At 37.4% G+C, this 18,928-nt stretch overlaps 1 protein-coding gene across 1 annotated transcript in view; it reads right to left on the bottom strand.

Moving 5' to 3' along the window:
• SPARCL1 (SPARC like 1) overlaps positions 1-18,928 on the bottom strand; it is a 44,283-nt gene that overhangs the window by 1,768 nt on the left and 23,587 nt on the right. The window contains 10 exon segments of the mRNA XM_038582185.1: positions 4,353-4,501; positions 5,112-5,260; positions 7,285-7,421; positions 8,877-8,997; positions 9,473-9,591; positions 10,339-10,411; positions 12,219-12,962; positions 12,964-13,218; positions 13,584-13,757; positions 16,559-16,623. Coding sequence (XP_038438113.1) covers positions 4,353-4,501; positions 5,112-5,260; positions 7,285-7,421; positions 8,877-8,997; positions 9,473-9,591; positions 10,339-10,411; positions 12,219-12,962; positions 12,964-13,218; positions 13,584-13,757; positions 16,559-16,612 — 1,975 coding nt within the window. The 5' untranslated portion in view covers positions 16,613-16,623.

The raw sequence follows: 18,928 nt of genomic DNA, 5'->3' as shown, positions 1-18,928 counted from the left end.
TCCTCCTCTAGCTACCAGCCAGATGTTGTTCCTTGGTGTTCAACCCTGGGGCCTTTTCCATGTAACTCAACACTTTTTTCTCAGGGAAGTAATTCCCTTCTGTGGTGCTAACTACTTTCTGTATGCTCATAATCCTCAAATATGTACTTAAATTCCAAAATGCTGTCTTGAAAAGTTGACCCACATACTCAACTCTCAACTGCACATTGTCTCCCAAGTACTTAAAAGTTCAACACGTCATAAGCAGAAGTTATCATCTTCCCCAAATCTGCTTCTGTTCTTGTGTTTTCTTTTCTTTTTTTTTTTTTAATTTTTATTTATTTATGATAGTCACAGAGAGAGAGAGAGAGGCAGAGACACAGGCAGAGGGAGAAGCAGGCTCCATGCACTGGGAGCCTGATGTGGGATTCGATCCCGGGTCTCCAGGATCGCGCCCTGGGCCAAAGGCAGGCGCCAAACCGCTGTGCCACCCAGGGATCCCCTGTTCTTGTGTTTTCTATCTTCATTCCTCTGTTTACCCGCCTGGCCTGAGCAGGGAACCTGGGTGTCATTCTTCTCTTTCTCTCAATCTCTCTACTGTCTGTTCCCTGCCCCTACACATTTCCTAGCAAACGCTGTCTTATTATTTCTATACATCTTGAATATGTTTATATTCTTGAATATATCTTGAATTTGTTCATATTTTTAAATATATATTGAATAGGTTTCCTTTTCTTTTTCCCCACTGTAACTGCCCTAGTTCAAGTACTCATCTGCTGTGCCTGAACTTACCACACGTCCTCTCAACTCTTCTCTGGCTACTCCACAATATAACCAAAAGAATCTTTCTTAAAATACAAATACATTGAATTGGCTCCCTTGTTTAAAATACTTTAATGATCTTCCAGTACTCTTAGGATAATGCCTTTAATCGGTTTAGTAGGATGATCTGACTTGTTTGCCCTGTTGGTCTCACTTGGAAGGTCTTTCTAACGATTAATATGGATATATGTCAATACATGGTATGTCACAGGCACTAACTAAATAAGACTCCTCCACCTTTTAATTAAAACTCATTTTTACACCTAAGGAAGATGAGACCTGTTGAGGTTAAGTGGTATGCCCTAATTCACATAGCTAGTTAATGACAGAGCTAAAATATTTGAGCACATCTAGCTCAGATAAAAGTCCGTTAAAATTCAGGAAAACACTGGCTAAAATTTATCTGGTCTTTCTGTGGATTTCTCAGCTATGAGGGAAGGAGGGGCATACTTAGAAATATTTTGTTTTGTTTTGTTTTCCCTAGCTACATCCCAAAGCAGTAACTTGTTTACTTATTCTGACTGAATATTAAATATCTGTTTTATTGGTTTACTATGTGATAATTCTTTCCCTTCTTCAAAATGTCATCATGGCCAAACCACAGTGAACAAACAAGATCATTAGGAGCTTTTCGAGTCACTGAACTTTAAGCTTTTCCTGCTCCTCCCAGACAGAGCCTGAGGGAGACTACATGCTGAGAAGTTGCCAGAAGTTTCAGAACAGTGAAGCACAACTGGTTTCCTTAAATAAATGGCCTCTATTCCAATATCACTCCCTTAAAATCAAGCTTTATTAAAGGGCATTAAATATGTCTTGTCCCAGCTAAGTTTCCTGCCTTTTGATAATGGTGGAGTAGACGGAGTGGGGTGGCTGTACTTCAGTATATTTTGTCCTTTTTTAAAAATTTAAATTCAATTAGCCAACATATACTACATCATTAGTTTCAGATGTAGAGTTCAATGATCAGTTGCATATAGTACCCAGTGTTCATCCCATCATGTGCCCTCCTTAATGCCCATCTCCCAGATATCCCATTTCCCCACCTGCTGCCCCTCCAGCAACCTTCAGTTTGTTTCCTAGAATTAAGAGTCCCTCATGATGTGTCTCCCTCTCTGATTTCTTCCCATTCAGTTTCCCCTCCCTTCCCCTACGATCCTCTGTGCTATTTCTTATATTCTACATATGAGTGAAACCATGTGATAATTGCCTTTTTCTGATTGACTTATTTCACTCAGCATAATACCCTCCAGTTCTATTCATTCATGTCAAACAGATATTTGACATGATATATATATATGTAATATATATATACATAATATTCCAATGTATATATACATTTTCTATAATTGTATATATACTATATATGAATATTGTATCGTATATATACAATATTCTCTATATATATCTTTATATATATGCCACATCTTTATCCATTCATCTTTTGATGGACATCTGGCTCTTTCCATAATTTGACTATTGTGGATGTTTCTGCTATAAACACTGGGGTGCAGGTGCCCCTTCAGATCTCTACCTTTGTATCTTTGGGGTAAATACCTCTCATAGAGTAGCTCTATTTTTAACTTCTTGAGGAATCTCCATAGTGTTTTCCAGAGTGGCTGTATGAAAAGCCCACAGTGAATATCATTCTCAATGGGGGAAAAACTGAAAGCTTTTCCCCTGTGAGGAACACGACAGGGATGTTCATTCTCACCACTGCTGTTCAACATAGTACTAGAAGTCCTAGCCTCAGTAATCAGACATCAGAAAGAAATAAAAGGCAATCAGATTGGCAAAGAATAAGTCAAACTTACTCTTCACAGATGACGTTATACTTTATGTGGAAAACCCAAAGACCCTACCCAGAAATTGCTAGATCTCAAACTTTGTCCTTTTTAACATGGGAATTAGAAAAGATAGTTTTAGCCATTTTTAGGAATATATTTGAGTTTATAGAATAGATGTTAGGAAGAAAAGTGGTATTATTTATGCAGGTCTGGGTTTCAATAGCTCATTAATTTCCTATCAGTGCTAAGAGGGTACACACAGTATGTCATAGCCAGTCTCCAAGAGCTCCTCCCACATTACAGCAGGGTTGTCTGGCCAACAGAATGTGGCAGAAATGATGTATGTCACTTCTGCGATCAGGTTATAAAAGACATTTAGCTTCAGTCTTGGATTCTCTTGCTTCCTCTTAATTTTCTCTCTGATCACTCCCTCTGGAGGAAACCAGATGCCATGCTGTGAACAATCCCATGGAGAGGACCACATAGTGGGGAAATGAAACCTCCCAACAGTAGCCATGTGAGCAACCTTAGAGCAGATCCCAAGCCAGAACCACCCAAGTAAACTACTCCTAGATTCCTGATTCTTGGAAACTGTGAGATTTTAAGCTTCTAAGCTTTAGAGTAATGGGTTATGCAGCAATAGGTAACCAATGTACAGTACTCAATGCTTGCAAAAATACACATTCTTTGTTCATTACAATTGTAGTTATTTCACAAAATGATATTGCAGAGGAAAAGAACTAACCTTTTCTGCTTAACAATCAATAAGTAAGTAATCCTCCTACTCTTAGCTCTTTCTCTTTAATTTCAAGGCATTCTACATACCATAAAGAATAATTTAAAAGTGAAGTCACACAGGTTGCCTCTTTCTGGGAAACTCTGATCTTTGATGAACTTATTTTTCTTTATTGATTGGCTGTACATTCATCCTACTTGTATGTTGTGAACATAAATATGAAACCTCTGCTTTTGATGTCTACTGTTGATTTACATTGTGCAAGCAGTTCTGATTGCTCATTTTTGAACATCTTTCAAAAAACATGCTTATTAAAAACACGCCTGCTCATAAAAATCAACTTTAATTTAGGAAAATAAAAGGAAATATATTAAGACATAACCTAGCAAAACAAATGTCTAAATTTTAGATCTTGTACTGCAGGAGTAAATAAAGAACCCTCTGATGATGATGATGATGATGATGATGATAATGATAATGATGATGATGATGATTTTTGTCACTGAAGGTGCGGTGTGGATTAAAGGTATAATACCTGGGTACAACTTGTGATAAGAGGCTCAATCTTTAATGAGTTAGTAATGAATTCTAAGATTTTTCTGATATCTTCCACTGGCAAAATCAGACTTGCTGTTTTACTCTTTATATATGATTTTTTAAAGTGTGGACTAATACTGAGGTTAAGAAAGTATATAAAATCCCTCATTCGTCATAAGGGTAGCCTTCTGACATCTGGCACAGCTCTCTGGATTGACATTTTCTTAGGCTTAGCCAACTGCTAAGACCTCAATGTAGTATCCTCTAAATATTCCCACCTGTTACCCTTTGAAAACAGAATATCATAAGGGAAAAATGAAATAACCTTGCAATGACAGCATGTGCACTGAAGGAGTCCTACCTGGGATGCTGCCCCCTTGCTGTCTTGAGGTTTCAATCTGAGCACACAGCAGGACCTCCCTAGGAGGGCTGCAGAGCTTAGGGATCTCTGGGAGAAAAGGACACCCCTCTTCTTGGGCTGGTGATGAATTTACCTTCTTTAATTCCAAAGCAGTGGCCCCACTCCTCCAGGGTGATGTGCTTATCCTTGTTGGGGTCACACTCCTCAAAGAAGCGAGTTATGCAGTGTTCCATGGGCACCAGAGAAGCTCGTAAAGGAGCAAGCTCAGAATGAGTCAAGACTCTGCAATAAAGTGAATGGCAGTATGTTAATGAGTAGCTTGTATATCAAAGTTAACTTTTAGGATAACCAAGGCATTTCTCTTCCACAAGATTATTGCTAAGTATGCCAAATAAATAGTACACTCATGAAAACTTGCAAATGAAATAAACTATTAATGGGTAAGATAGATAGCACTTAGGATGTCACAAAGTTTTCTTCCTCACTGGGAAGTATCCTCCCACCATCTTAAATTTATAGGGATGCTCCCACCAGCAATTATGTTTGTACAACCTGGCTCTTATCCACTGACCAAATTCAGTTGTTCCTGATGTAGGCACTTGACCCAAGTTGGGCCAATCGGATTATCTTAGGAATTTAGCATCAAGGATGAGAAAAAATTGAAGGAGTCTCTGGGTCCTAACATCTAAACTTGGGAATGATGATGTGGCCATATTCTGTTATTTTCAAAGCAGTTTTGTGTTTAGACACCTACCCACATTTGTTTGGGATCTCAGTGTTCTAAATCAGAGCTGGAAAACTTCCTAAATTTGTTTAGAATTATCTTTGTATAGATAACTAAGACATTATATGAGGGAGATGATCTAGTAATGGGAAGGCAAAGAGTTTTTACCTGTCCATAGGATGTTGGTCAAGTTCACCAAACTGCCAGTGCACAGGATATACATACATGTGGTAGTTTTTCTTAAAGTCCCTTAAGAGAAGGTCAATGGAATGGTCCCCAGCCAAGAGCCTCTTTTCATCCAGGTAAATTTTCTTGACCTGGGATTAGGAAGGGAGAATATCATCAGGGAATCAGGGTAATGACATTATCACTTGCTAAACTTTACTTGAGTAATAGCGACATGACAGTAAAATAAGCCCAGGCCATCATATAAGGCCAAATGAAATACTTTCTAATCAACACAATAGACTTTCTTATTTCTACCTAGAATAACAGCTAAAATTTTAAAAAAAAGTGTGGTTTTCAGAAGAGGTTTGAGTCTTTTTTGATTTTTCTTTTAACCAGGTACTATTCATCATAGTATGAGAATGTTTTAATGAAAGGAGCTAAACTGACGTAAGCAAAATTATTAGTTAGTAAAAAAAAAAAAAAAAAAAAAGTCTTGCTTTTCCCCCATTGGCATACTCTATTCTTAATTCTCTGTGTATATCTGTCCAGGGTCTGCTCAGGATCAGTTTAGTCATGGTGTAACACCACTTGGCCACCCCCATTAAAATTTCCCTGTTTTGTATCTAATGCTCTCAAGGCCTTCATGATGATGTATTAAAGAGAGAGGACAGAGATTATTTCTGGGCAATGCATATAAAACTCTTGGCTTCTGATGTTACTCATGAACTAATTGGAAGCAATTAGAACGAACTTCTACCCATTCTCATGGCCGTATCCACCAACTACTCTCCTTGTTATCATGGATGAACTTCCTGTGCTCTGAATATAAGCCCAACCTTTCATTGGTGCTCAGGAGCCTAACCCTTCCTATCTCCTCAAGAGCACCCAATGGCAGTTGGGCACCTTTTCTACTCCTCATCAGTTTTTCCTTCTTTACTTGGTTACTACCAGAAGCGTACAAACATCCTCTACCATCTCCCATTGGTAGATGGGGCTCTTGAACTCACATTCCCCTCCAGCTGCTACCCATCTCACTTTTCAAGATGTCATGAAAATACTGTCTATACTTGCTGCTTCCACATCCTTCCTCCTAATTCTCTTTTGAACACTATCCATTCAGGCTTTTCTCCTTTCCATTCTGCAGAAACAGCTTCTGTCAAGATCAACTCTGTAGTCACCACAGACCATGACCACATGGCAGATCAGGGGCCAACTCAGTCCTCATCCTACATCTGTAAACAGCATCTGACACAGTTAATGCACAGCTTCCTTCTTGTTAATTTTTTCTTCATAGCATGTTTCATCCCATCAGACATATCTTATACATATATTTACATATTTATTTACATGTTTATATATTTACATGTATCTCATATATTTATTTACATGTTTATATATTTACATGTATCTCATATTTGCATATGTAGATATATACATGAATTAGTTGGTTCTAGCGCAGTTTTTTTTTCTTGTCTATAAAGCATTTAACCCCCCTGTACACAACTCACTCCTTTTAAAGAAAAAAATTGAAATGTAAGGCTATGTAAGATTTGTTTTTAAACTGTACAGTGTTTGTTCAGAGTCTCTTTGCTTAGAATGTGAGCTTCTAAAGGCAGAGATTTTTGTTTGGTTCATTGCTTTATCTCCAGCATGAAAATCAATTCTAGATACCCAAGGTGCACTTAATAGCTATTTGATGAATGAATTTTCCCTGAGAACTTCTGGAATAAATATTCTGCACTTTTGAATCATAATATATTACTGACTTTGCAAGTAGGGGACTTCTCTTATATCATAAATCTGCCTGGCCAATGGGGGAAAAAGAGATGTTCCAATTTAAATAATGTATCTGTACCTGAATATATAAATGCTGAATTGAGGTTCACTTTGCTCAACTAGGGCTTGCTCTAGGGTATGAGTTAAAGAGTCCTTGCTCAGGCTGCTGCCCTTCGAGTAGGAGTTGGGTGGTTTGGCCATGTCTCAAATCTTGTGGCGTGAATGGTGACCACTACTAATCTGTTAGTACGTATGAACTTAGCAGGTGTGGAGCGGCAAAGTGGGCTCTTGCTAATATGCAGTGGGAGGTAGGCCTCCTCTTCCCCACAACACACACACCCTTTTTCCTCAGGACCTGTAGATAGACACTTAGGTAGCTGACCTGTGGATAACTTACTTTATTTCTTTGCTTTTCATTTAGATATCCAGCATGTTCAGGGTTTTGCTCATAAAGTTGCATGAGAATATTCTTGAGCCAGTCTCTCATCCTTAGGGGAAACTGAGTCACTTCAAAGTCTGTACAAATAGGAATAGCTGTTCCAAGAGGAAAGAAAACAGATTTTAATCTTTGGGTCTTACTCCTATCCTATGTGGCAAGTCTTCATAACAGTAAACTTAACACACACATCACAACAGTGGTCCTTAAGCCTGGTGGTACAACAGAACTGCCTAGGGAGTTCTAAAAACATACCAGATATCAGGTTCCATTCAAATAAATTCTAATTTGATTAGTTTGGGGTGGAGCTTTGGCATCAGGACGTTTTAAAAGTTCCAAAGATAACCTGATAATGCAAACAGGACTGAGAATCACTATTCTAGAATCAGAAAGTTGGAATTTAGAGGTGGAGGACACAAGAACTATTTATTAGGAGAATAGAGACAAAAGTGGAAGTTAGGTTATGCTGCAGTAACAAATAATGTTAAATCTCAGTGGCTTAAAAGAACAAAAGGGTTTTTTTTTTAAGTTTTATTGAGATATAATTGACATTGGCACTGTGTCTAAGTCTAAGGTGCACAGCAAAATGACCTGACATCCATATATTGTGCTATGACTACCACAATAAGTTTAGTTAATGCTATCACCTCATCAAGTCACAAAAATTTTTATTTTGCCTCAGGATGAGAACTTTTAGGATCTAGTCTTTTAGCAACTTTCAGATATACTATTCAGCAGTGTTAACTACAGTCATTGTGTTGTACATTCAAGTCCAATACAAGCTGGCAGGAAGGTCCTGCTCACGGCAGTTTCTCCTGGGCTCAGGATGTTGAAGACACCACCATCTCAACATAAAGTGGAGGGAGCAGAGAGGACCATATACTAGTTCTCAAATACATCTAACCAGAACTCAAATGGATGGTTTTTGCTGAAATTTCATCGGACGAAGCAACTCATATGGCCACATTTAATGTCCAGAGGGCTGAGAAGTTTAATACTCTTGTATGTCAGGAAGGAGAGGAGAACTGGAAATATTAGTAAGCACTGCTAATATGGAGAATTATTTAGTGATAAGGAGATTCAAACACCATTGAGAGTATCTTGGGGAAGGAAAACAATTCAAAAAACTTCTGGAAGAATATATTGTCATAAAACTTCTTGGCAGAGACTTAATGTACATTGGAAGAGGATAAGTAATTTAGCAAAATTCCAATGATTCGTCTCAATTACTAAGTGGTAACATTATCATAGTGGTTCTGAACCCTGGCTGCACATTAGAATTGTCTAGGTTACTTTAAAAACAAATGAAAAAACATCGCCAAAGCCGTAACCCAGTCCAATGAAATCCATCTCTTATTAGTTAAAGCCTGGGCGTTATTCTTTTTTTTTTTTTTAAGTTTCTCAAATAGATTTTAATGAGCATCCTAGGTTCAGAACTACATTATCCTTCTTCTGTTTGCATGTATGAGTATGTATATATATTATTCAGATACGCAGAGATTCACCCCAAATCCTCTCAGCAATGGTGGTTGGCAAAAGAGGCAGACTCTTACATTTGCAGGCTCCAAAATAATCCAGCTGTAGTTGGTGCCCTTTTTTGGTCCCTTCCAGTTTACATTTAGTAGCAAACAGATGACAGGAGCTAGCATAGGTCTGATTGTCAGTGCCACAAACCTAGGACAGACAAGCAGGACAAAAAGCTCATGTTTCTGAATGTACATTGGGGAAACACTCTGCTCCTTAAAGCTAATAGTTGACTGATCAACCGTGCCGTGCCAAAGATGTGGTCAGGTAAGTGAAGGTATTAAAATCATAACTGTCTTATTGGGTAAAAAAAAAAAACAACTAAATTATACCACGGGTGTTGACAATCTAGCTCTAGATAAGCTCTGTAGAATGCAAACTGCAGATGTTCCAAGTATACAGTGAGTTTTAAAATGAGTTCTGGAGATCAATGCCATTATTACCTTTTCAGGGCACAGTTGAAATTCCTTGTTTCTGCTGGCATTTTTTCCTATTCAATATTATTTTAAGTTTTAGGTGATAACCTGGGTATCTGTCTCCCCCCCCCCCCATATTTCAATTGCAAACCACTTTCATTCAAATCACTATTTGGGGCCCCTTCAAGACCATTTTGTAGAATACTTACTTGGTCAAGGAGTTTTGTAGGAGGACAAGTCACCGAATCTTGGCAAACACAGTGGGGTTTTCCCTGTTGGTCAGCCTTACAGATGTGTCCCCTTTTACACTGGAAGTTCATGCAAGAATCTAACAGAAAAATTTGGTCAGGAAGCATGAGCAAAGCTAAACTGAGTGTGGAATCTCAAATTCATCCAGATAATTAGATTCATTTTCATCAAGGAGAGAAAATTTGGGAAAATATTAAAAACTGTTTTAATGGATATGTTAATGTTCAAATGGGATCCTCTGGCATCAGACTGTTTTACGCAACAGTTTAGATTTTCTCTGCAGTTTGAATTGGGGATTTAAAAAGAACAAACAAACAAACAAAACATAAAAAGAACAAATAGCTCTTCGTGGCCTGCTTACAATGGCCATAGTCTGGAGTCCACACTTCAAGGTTGTCCAAACTGATCATAAGTTAAATAAGCCACGAAAATTTTATGGTGGTGAAATTTAAAATGTTTGTGATTGGGGTATGTGATTCAGAATTAGGTCTGAATTAAATATGGGGTCTAAATTCATTAGTAAGTTATGGACTTGAAATCGAATAAGGTAGAATTATTCTTCTCGGAAGCAAAAGGATTTAGGAAAAAAAGAATCTAGCTTTCATACTAATATTACAAGATTTCCAGTTTGTAAACACGTTTTCTCATAGTTGTATATCAAATGTGTCCAAGAGAATGTCAACAATTTACAAGAGCATTTCCTTAAGGAGGATTTGGGAAAAGATTTCTGTGAAGCAACAACAAATGATGGACTGAGGAGAGCCTAATGTGGCCATTCCATTTCCTCCTTGATAAATCACAAGTCGTTTGCTTAGTCTCTACTCACCAATATCGTGCACCATTCTGTTGTTTTCATATGAACTTTCATCTTCATTCGGTGAGCTCTCTGCTTTCTTGGCCTTTGAATAACAAGAGCAGAAGCTAAAGTCTAGTTAGGGGAAAAGCTACTACATAACTTGTATTACGTATTTGTATTATACCTTCACAAAGCGTTTCATACCCAGATCATTTCAGATCTCAAAAAGACAAATATAACTTGTGGAGATAGTAACTCTTTGAGAACAGGAGCCATTTGTATCTTGAACTGGATTCAGCACTATATCTCTGGGGATTACTCAATAAAAGTTGGAACTAACATTGGGAACAAAGCTGGAACCTTCCCTTTGGATTTGGGAAAACAGTCGAAATGTAGTATTATCATGTGATTCCATAGTTAAGACACAATTCCATCAGTAATCTCTATGAAGCTGTTGATAAAGGTTTCTTACCAGGTCCCTTTTTAAAAAAGATTTATTTATTTATTTATTTATTTATTTATTTATTTATTTATTTATTTATTTTAGAGAGAGAGGGAGGGAGAGAGAGAACAAGCATGGGGGAGAGGGGCAGAAGGAGAGGGAGAAAGAAACTCAAGCGCAATCCACATTGAGCACGGATTCCTACATGGGGCTTGATCTCACGATCCGGAGATCAGGACCTGAACTGAAACTATGAGTTGGGTGCTTAACCAACTGAGCCACCCTGGTGCCCCAGGTTTCTTACCAGGTTTCTAAAGTGTAATAAAACTCTTACCTTAAAGTGGCAGCAGAGTTCTTGGTAATCAAAGTTACTATTGATCTTGGCCACCAAAAGCTATGTCAAGTCCTCCTGGTGGGTGGCTGCTGGGGTTTTGCATGAAAGCTCCAAATGATTAAACAATCAATAACAGTATGCTTTTCCCCTACTCCCACTCTGCTGCAGTTTCCTGATTATCATTTTGGTGTGTGTTTGCTTAATCAAACATTGATTGTAGCTGAAGTCTTTATTCTTTTTTTTTTTTTTTTTTTTTTTTAATTTTTTTATTTTTATTTATTTATGATAGTCACAGAGAGAGAGAGAGAGAGAGGCAGAGACACAGGCAGAGGGAGAAGCAGGCTCCATGCACCGGGAGCCTGATGTGGGATTCGATCCCGGGTCTCCAGGATCGCGCCCTGGGCCAAAGGCAGGCGCCAAACCGCTGCGCCACCCAGGGATCCCTGAAGTCTTTATTCTTTATCTTTATAGCTAAATCAACAAATATTCCTCGATCTCTTATTGTGTTAGAGGTATTTTCTTAGACATTGATGATTCAACTTAAATATTACATGGCATCTACTCTCAAGACATTACAGCGGTAGTCATCAGTGTCTCCCATCCCTCATATCTGTCAGAGTTTATCATTCTAGTGAGCTCCAGGCACTTTCAACTGCCTGTATGTGCATCTATGTGCCTGAAAAACCATGGCAGTATATTTGGCCTGCTCAAAGGACAGACCGAAAGTGCTGGGGAATTAACACCTCTCCTAGCAATTCTCAGTCTGTATAAATATCCCAGCTCTCTCACTCTCCAAATGGGGTAATTCAGAGCAATGTGTTTTATGTCAGTTTAATGATGTACCTTTGATTAGCTTCCTTTCCTTGTTTATCATATTCCTCTCCTCTTTGTTTCCTGAACTTCTCAAATAAACTGTACTAAAATCCAGGATCTGCTTCTAGGGGAACCCAAATAAAACAGGTACTTTCAGCTTAGTGATGAAGATGCAGAGGAAAATAAATAATTTTAATATATTTTAGTAATGTACTGATAGAGAAAGGCATAGGAGACTGTGAGAGCACAGAGAAAGGTCATGGATAGTTCTTGATAAAGCTAACTACTCTATTGGAAAAGCATCATTGTAAAGAATCTCACCCCTTGGTATTCTCCAGGTTCACTGGCATCCACATTTCCATTCTCACGTGCTCTTTCTCTTTCTCTTTCTTCTTCATATTTGAGGTGATAGGAAATAGACTGAGATCTTTCGGCCTCTATGAAGGCCTCACTTGGGATGAATTCGTAGTCATCACTTGCATCGTGTCTGGGCTCATCATCACCATCATCATTAGCTCCATGATTTCTAGGCATGATGTTACCATCTTCGGTAGGCTTCACAAGCAGAGCCTCAGAAACAGTCTTTTTATCTATCTCCTCATGGTCGCTGATAACTTCAGGTTTTTCTTCTTGGCTTTGCCATTCAGGATCTTGATTGTGTTTATTAATTTTTGATGCAGTTTCATCTTCCATTTCTGCATTGGAACTATCCTCTTCTTGTTCTTGGTTACCCTGCTCAGATTCATCTTTCTGCATCTTGCTTACTTGAGTTGGTTGATTGGACTCTTCCAAAACATCATCAGACTGGGTATGGTCTTCCTCCTCCTTGATGTTAGAATGTTCCTTGGGAAACATTCTCTCCCTTTCTTGGTTATTGCTGTGGGTACCAACTTCACCTGGGTCTTCTTCCCCTTCCCCTTCTCCATTGGGAATATTTGAGTCCTGCTCTTCGTTTCCTTGATCACTTACATCTTGGCTATGCTTGTTGCTCTTGTTCAGCTGAGGATGTAAATCATTTATTGGTTGTTCTTGTTCTTTTTCTGTTTTTGTGATGCTTTCTTGATAGGTTAGGATCTACAATGGAACTAATATTAGGAGCAAGGAGATCAATGTTCTCTGAGAGTTTTTTGTTTTGAGGCTCACCCATATCTTCTTTTAGGTCCAATGTACGTTCAGATGGCATATACTCCAAATTCTCACTTAAGTCACTTTCACTTTCTTCTTCATCCTGTAATCCAAGCTCTTGGCTGTAACTCTGCCCCTGATCTGCTGACTCGTCATGATTTTCCTCCTTTGACTTTAGTACTGAAGATTTTTCAGCCTTAAAAGAAAAGAAGTTTGCTTTTGAAACAAATTATAATGGAATATTTGCATCATATTTATAATTCACAAGCCAATACCTAATATTTATTATTCTTTTTCTTCACATAGTATCAGGCAAACCCCTATAGGACATTCTGTATATTCTATAACTACAAGTTTAACCTGAATATGAATTTTGTGAACTGACAGGATTATATAGCACCTTGGTCGAAGGTGTAAAACTCGCTAATTCTCACAGTTTTTTTCTGGTGATTGGAGACAGTTGATGTGATCATCATCTTTTAAAAATTAAGCTGAGATGAGTGAGAATGAGGTAAATTGGAAACTTTTAAAATTATAATGGTGTAACCATGTTACTTTTACCTCATGGTTGGGATGGTCTATAGATACTGCAATTTCCTTTTCATTTTCTGCATCTTCAACCCCTAACACGGGGATTGCAGTGTTGTTAGGTGTTACTAATATTTCAGCTTGTTGGATGGAACTCAAAGAATCAGCAGTTGGTTTGGAATGATCAGACAGGAACCTTGCATTTGTCTGAAAAAATTAGAAATTGGCCCATGTTATTCATGTCTAGATGTTAATGTTTAAAATTTCTAGTTACTCTTTTATTATCATTATTAGTAGCAATACGCCTCATACATAATATCACTTAAAAGATAGTCTCAAAAATTTTTAAGAATACAAACAAATGTCCAGATTATAATGTTAAATTAAAACAGAATCCCAAACATATTTAAGAAAAAGTTATATATGCAGAGACAGGAAACAGAGCAATAATAAAGTCTTCTTTGAGAGTTTTAGAATTATTTTCTGTGCTTTTCAAACTTTTAAAAAACATCCATACTTTATAATTATGAGAACTGTTGCTTAGCAGAAAGTCAAATTAGCCAAAGGATATAATACTGTACATTTTCTTAGGTTAACTTTTAAGTACTCACTGATGATTACAGAAAAGGTATAAATTTTTATTTAATATTTGTTTATTTTCTTGGCAGTAGCAGCCTTATATCCATCAAAAAATCTCATAATATCTTATACAAAGATAATTAAATGTAGAACTAATTCAAAAATTGTGTGAAACAGTACACTAATTCTGATAGAGAAGAACAACTATGGAGTATTATTTCAACTAGAGGGATGGCTCTATTTCTAGCAAGACTGAAGGCAGTGATAAATGACTGAGAAGTTTAACAACTGGATTTAGAGATAAGAGATCTCTCTTTAAGCCTTGACTCTGCTATTAACTATCTACCTGTCATTTGACAAATTGTGAATCTATCAAGGTGAAGTTGAGTAGAAATATCAAGATAAGTTTATGCATATATAATATATAATAGTTTGTGAATTGTTAAGTTACCCCAATGAAAAATGACTATTGCTAGCAGTCATATGATACAGTGGTAACACTATGAACTGTCCGATACCATAAGCAGGTATTTACCACAAATCTTTATTAGACAGATGCTATGGATGCTCAGATGTCAGGCAAATCTCGGCGTAAGTACAAAATTCAGATTCTATTTGCACTGATTTGACTTTATTAGCACATTCTGTTGTATCAATTACTTAATATAAGGAAAGACATGGAGTACAGGACTCATTTTAGATACTGTTTGTTCTCTTGCTTCTGATCACCTTCTCAATTAAAAGGAGTAATGGCATTTGAAAAAATTTCCAAAGAAGCGATTTATAAGAGGGAAAGAAAAAAGGAACAGTGGCCAGTCTGGCAGGTTGCCGGCAGGGGCATCATGGGAAGCAATGAATGGAGGAGATTATAGGCTTATTAGTAGAGAACTGCTCCCTCTCTCTGCAGCCTTCTTCCTCTGCTTTGACTCCTCAAGCTGGAAGAAATGCACAAAAAGCATGGCAGCTTTTCTTCTTTCAGAAATTTTCTCAGATCAAATTCTGGTTTATTATTATTCCCACAGCTATAGCCTCTGGAAATTTGTGTGGAATCTCCTACCCACACGAAACCACTTACTTCTTTAGAATTTAGGCAAGTGAGGAAAATGATACAAGATTTTTAATAGGTAAACCCAGTGAGAAGATATTTAGCTTTTTGGCTTTTGATTGGATCCACGTAACAAATTGTCCTAAAGAGAAAATGTCTAAAATGTGTCTCTATGTAGATGTATTATTCTAACATTTGGTTGAAAGACAGTTTTGATGCCTGTTTACATAGTGGCAACAGCCGCAAGGGCAAAATACACTTTAAGGAGAAAACAATGGGTTTGTGGAAGCTTCTTTCTGTGCTGAACGTAATTTATCCCACTTTTGTAATTTCAGAGGACAATGTATAATTTCAGCTGGAGTAGCTCCAGCTAGTTAAGCATAATTCCTAGCAGTGTTGTCATAAATTCTGTTTTCTAAGAACTGCTTGGTCTGGGTGGCATGATGTTTATCTTTGCTGACACATCTGTCAACCAAATGTTCGCCACCAGCTATCCAAAAAGCAAGGACAGAATCCTGGACATAGTAGAGAATGAGAAAGAAAAGGGATGAGAGAAATTACTTTGTCTTGTTAAAGGAGATTGATTCCTCCATTTGGCAAAAAAGAAAAAATGGCACAAATCCTTTGGTTTGATTATAGATGTTATGGATCATTTGGGAGACATCTGAATGATCATCCAAGCCATGGTTCCATTAACAACAACAAAAACTTTCAGGTTATTTTAAGGCTGCTGACATAGCCTCAAATGACTCTGATTTGTGCGCGGATGATTTATTGCTGAGTGAATGGTGGGGCCAGTATATCTGACTGTGAAAAGAAAAGTTCTAATTCTGTCTGTTTTCAGACACCCCCTCACCCTATCACTCCCAAAGATGAGTTAGGAGCTGATTTATGATTACCATACCATTTCCTGCCCCTAACCATTGGTTCTTGTTTTATTACAGACTCAGAACTGAGTTTATATTTGAACTTGAAGAAAATGCTGCTGAAGACTATGGGTATTCACTCTCAAGACTTCTTATACTAATTTCTTAGGTTTCTCATACTAAGTGATGAAGTTCCATAGGAAAATTTATTTCTTCTCATTCTCTTGACATTTGGGCCCTGGCATATCCCCTTCCTAGTAACTGATAATCAACATTTTCAGCTTTCGATTTACTGTATCTTGGAGAACCTGCTAGTTCTAAAAGAATTCCTTTCAAATGTATTTTATTTCAATTTTTCTAGTCATTCATTCCCTATTTGGGAAAGAAAAATATTAAAAAAGAGAATTTCAAACCACTATATATGCACTACGTGCACACATTCTCTTTTTAAATAGAAGATGTCTAAATTAAATGTCAAGAAGGAGAGATATAACAACAGGAAAAAAAAGGATATTTACCGGGATTGCAGCTGCAGTTCCCAAAATGTATAGGAAAAAAAGCACAGTCTTCATGTTTTCTAGGCCTGTAAACCAAGAAGATAATTAGCAGTGGTGGGTAAAAGTTTCCTTTTGAAAGAGTAAAAGATAATCTTCCTAGCAAATATTCAGCTTGATATTGCCTTTGTACTTAAAGGAGATTATTGTCTTTGTGCACTAACATGTCTGGAAAGATGGATTAATGACAGTTTTTACCCAATTGTGTCTCTGTAAGAATGACTCCTTGATTCTCTGGCCCAGCTGTGTTTGGTTGAACCTACCTCTGTTTATGCCTGTGTTTCCTTAAATAAAGGCGCTATGCAGATTTGTGTGTTAAGATTTGTCAGTGTTCACAGTGAAGATAAAAGTGACAAAGTGAAGTAATATAGTGTGTCAGAAAGGGATAAAACAACCCACTTCTTTGGTGGTGGAGAAACCCATACATTCAATGCAGAGTTTTAGGAATAAGACCTAGTCTTGCCTAGAGCAGTCATCAGTGTTCATCTTATTTAGAGGTATCACACTGGCAATTTGGGGGTGGGTGGTGGCCGCAGATGGGTTTGGTTTGGTAGGCAACTGTGTATTTCAAGCTAGCATTTTAAAGTCCAAAGTGTTCATGTAAAAACCCAGATTTTCAATTTTTCTTGAACCACTGGGCCTCTTAGCAACAAATGGTCTTCCTGACTGGATCTTAGTAGAGACTATCCTCTATGAGAAATGCTGGCACTTGCCACTGGTCTGTTTCACTTATTCGCTTTGAATATGAGTTTAGTTTGTTCCAAATGAACTTTTTCAGTTGAGATATGAGGCAAGCGAGGCTCAAAGAGGTGAAGTAAATTAGTCTCCTGGGAATTCTCTTAAAAGGAGTGGGCAGTGTGCATTGCCCTGCAGAGTATCTCTAAGGCTGGCAATCTACCTCCAACTGGGATTAGGAACAGAGTTTTCAGTCATTAAAAGAGATTCTCTGGATCTCCTAGGAATAGTTAGGTGACTCTTTTAAATTATGTTTGTCATCTTTTATTCATAAGTGTATCCATAGAGCTTTAAATAATATTTTGAGGCTTATAATGTAAGCAATTTCTTCTGCTGGTCACCTCAATATTTCTAAACAAATGCTTGAATGAATATTTAAAATAAATATGTATTAAAATATATTGATGTTAAAAATTATTCTATTGATTTAATACTGTAACAGCTATTGCTTCACACACACCACATGCATGCACACACATGCACAAACATACTCTTCTCCTTCCCCTCCTTTCTCTTCCTAAAATAATTACATCACAATTGTTATTTCAATCACTATTTAACATTTATGACAATGTGTATATTCTTCACAGCTGAGCCAAGTAGTAATTTCCTGTGTTGAATCAAACTTAGATTTATTTCTTGAACAATATTTTGCTTTGTCTGGATCTATAAATTGCCTCCTTTTTTGATGTACTTTTCCAAGTATGCTTATTCTTCCCAAATTTTCCAACAAAATTTAAAAATTCCTTTTAGTATGGTAACAATGACAAAGACAGAACAACAACCACAAACCCATAAAAGAATCCTTAAGTCCCATTTTCCCCTTGGAGATGTCCCTTCCAGGTGTTGGCTGTCTTGTTCCACATGACTGAAGTACCCCAGGGAGCTAGCTGCCCTGCTTTCCTCCCGGGATTGCTAGTCACCACCACCCTGGGAATTCCCTTTGCTCTTTTCCTGTGTTTGAGTTCTTGCTTCTTGTTTCTATGTTTTTCTTTTTTGATATTCTCCCTCATTTTCATGGAGCACATCCTCCAGAAGCTTCCTGAGAAATAATACCTAGGGGACAGAAGTTTTGAGACTTTGCATTTCAAGAAAACACGAGTTTTTTATCCTTCACTGGATAGATGGTTTGGAAGGACATAGAATTTTAGATCAAAATTTTTTTTCTCAGAATTTTAAACCATGTTCCATTTTCTTTTAATTTCCAGTGTTGCTAGTAGGAATTGATTTTTCCCAGAATTTTTTAAATGAGAATTTTTTTTATTCTTTATGTAAGCTTCTAAGGTTTTTTTTTTCAAGTTTTAATATTTGTTCCTAGCATTCTAAAATATTACAATCTCTGTCTTAGTTTGGATCCTCCTTTTTTTTTTTTTTTTTTTTTGGAAATAAGGGCACCTGCGTGGCTCAGTTGGTTAAGTCAGTCCTTTGGCTCAGGTTGATCCTTCGAACAAGCCCTGGATCAGCCCCACATTAGGCTCCCTGCTAAATGGGGAGCCTGCTTCTCCAGTTCCCTCTGCCTGCCGCTCCCCTCGCTTGTGCTTTGCTCTCTCACTGTCTCTGCCAAATAATAAAATATTTTTTAGTTTTAATAATTTCTAC

Source organism: Canis lupus, chromosome 32 (genome assembly GCF_011100685.1).
Source record: "Canis lupus familiaris isolate Mischka breed German Shepherd chromosome 32, alternate assembly UU_Cfam_GSD_1.0, whole genome shotgun sequence".
Taxonomy (NCBI): Eukaryota; Metazoa; Chordata; class Mammalia; order Carnivora; family Canidae; genus Canis; species Canis lupus.
The sequence above is the reverse complement of the archived record's forward strand: the minus strand, read 5'-3'. Positions and strand labels throughout refer to the sequence as shown.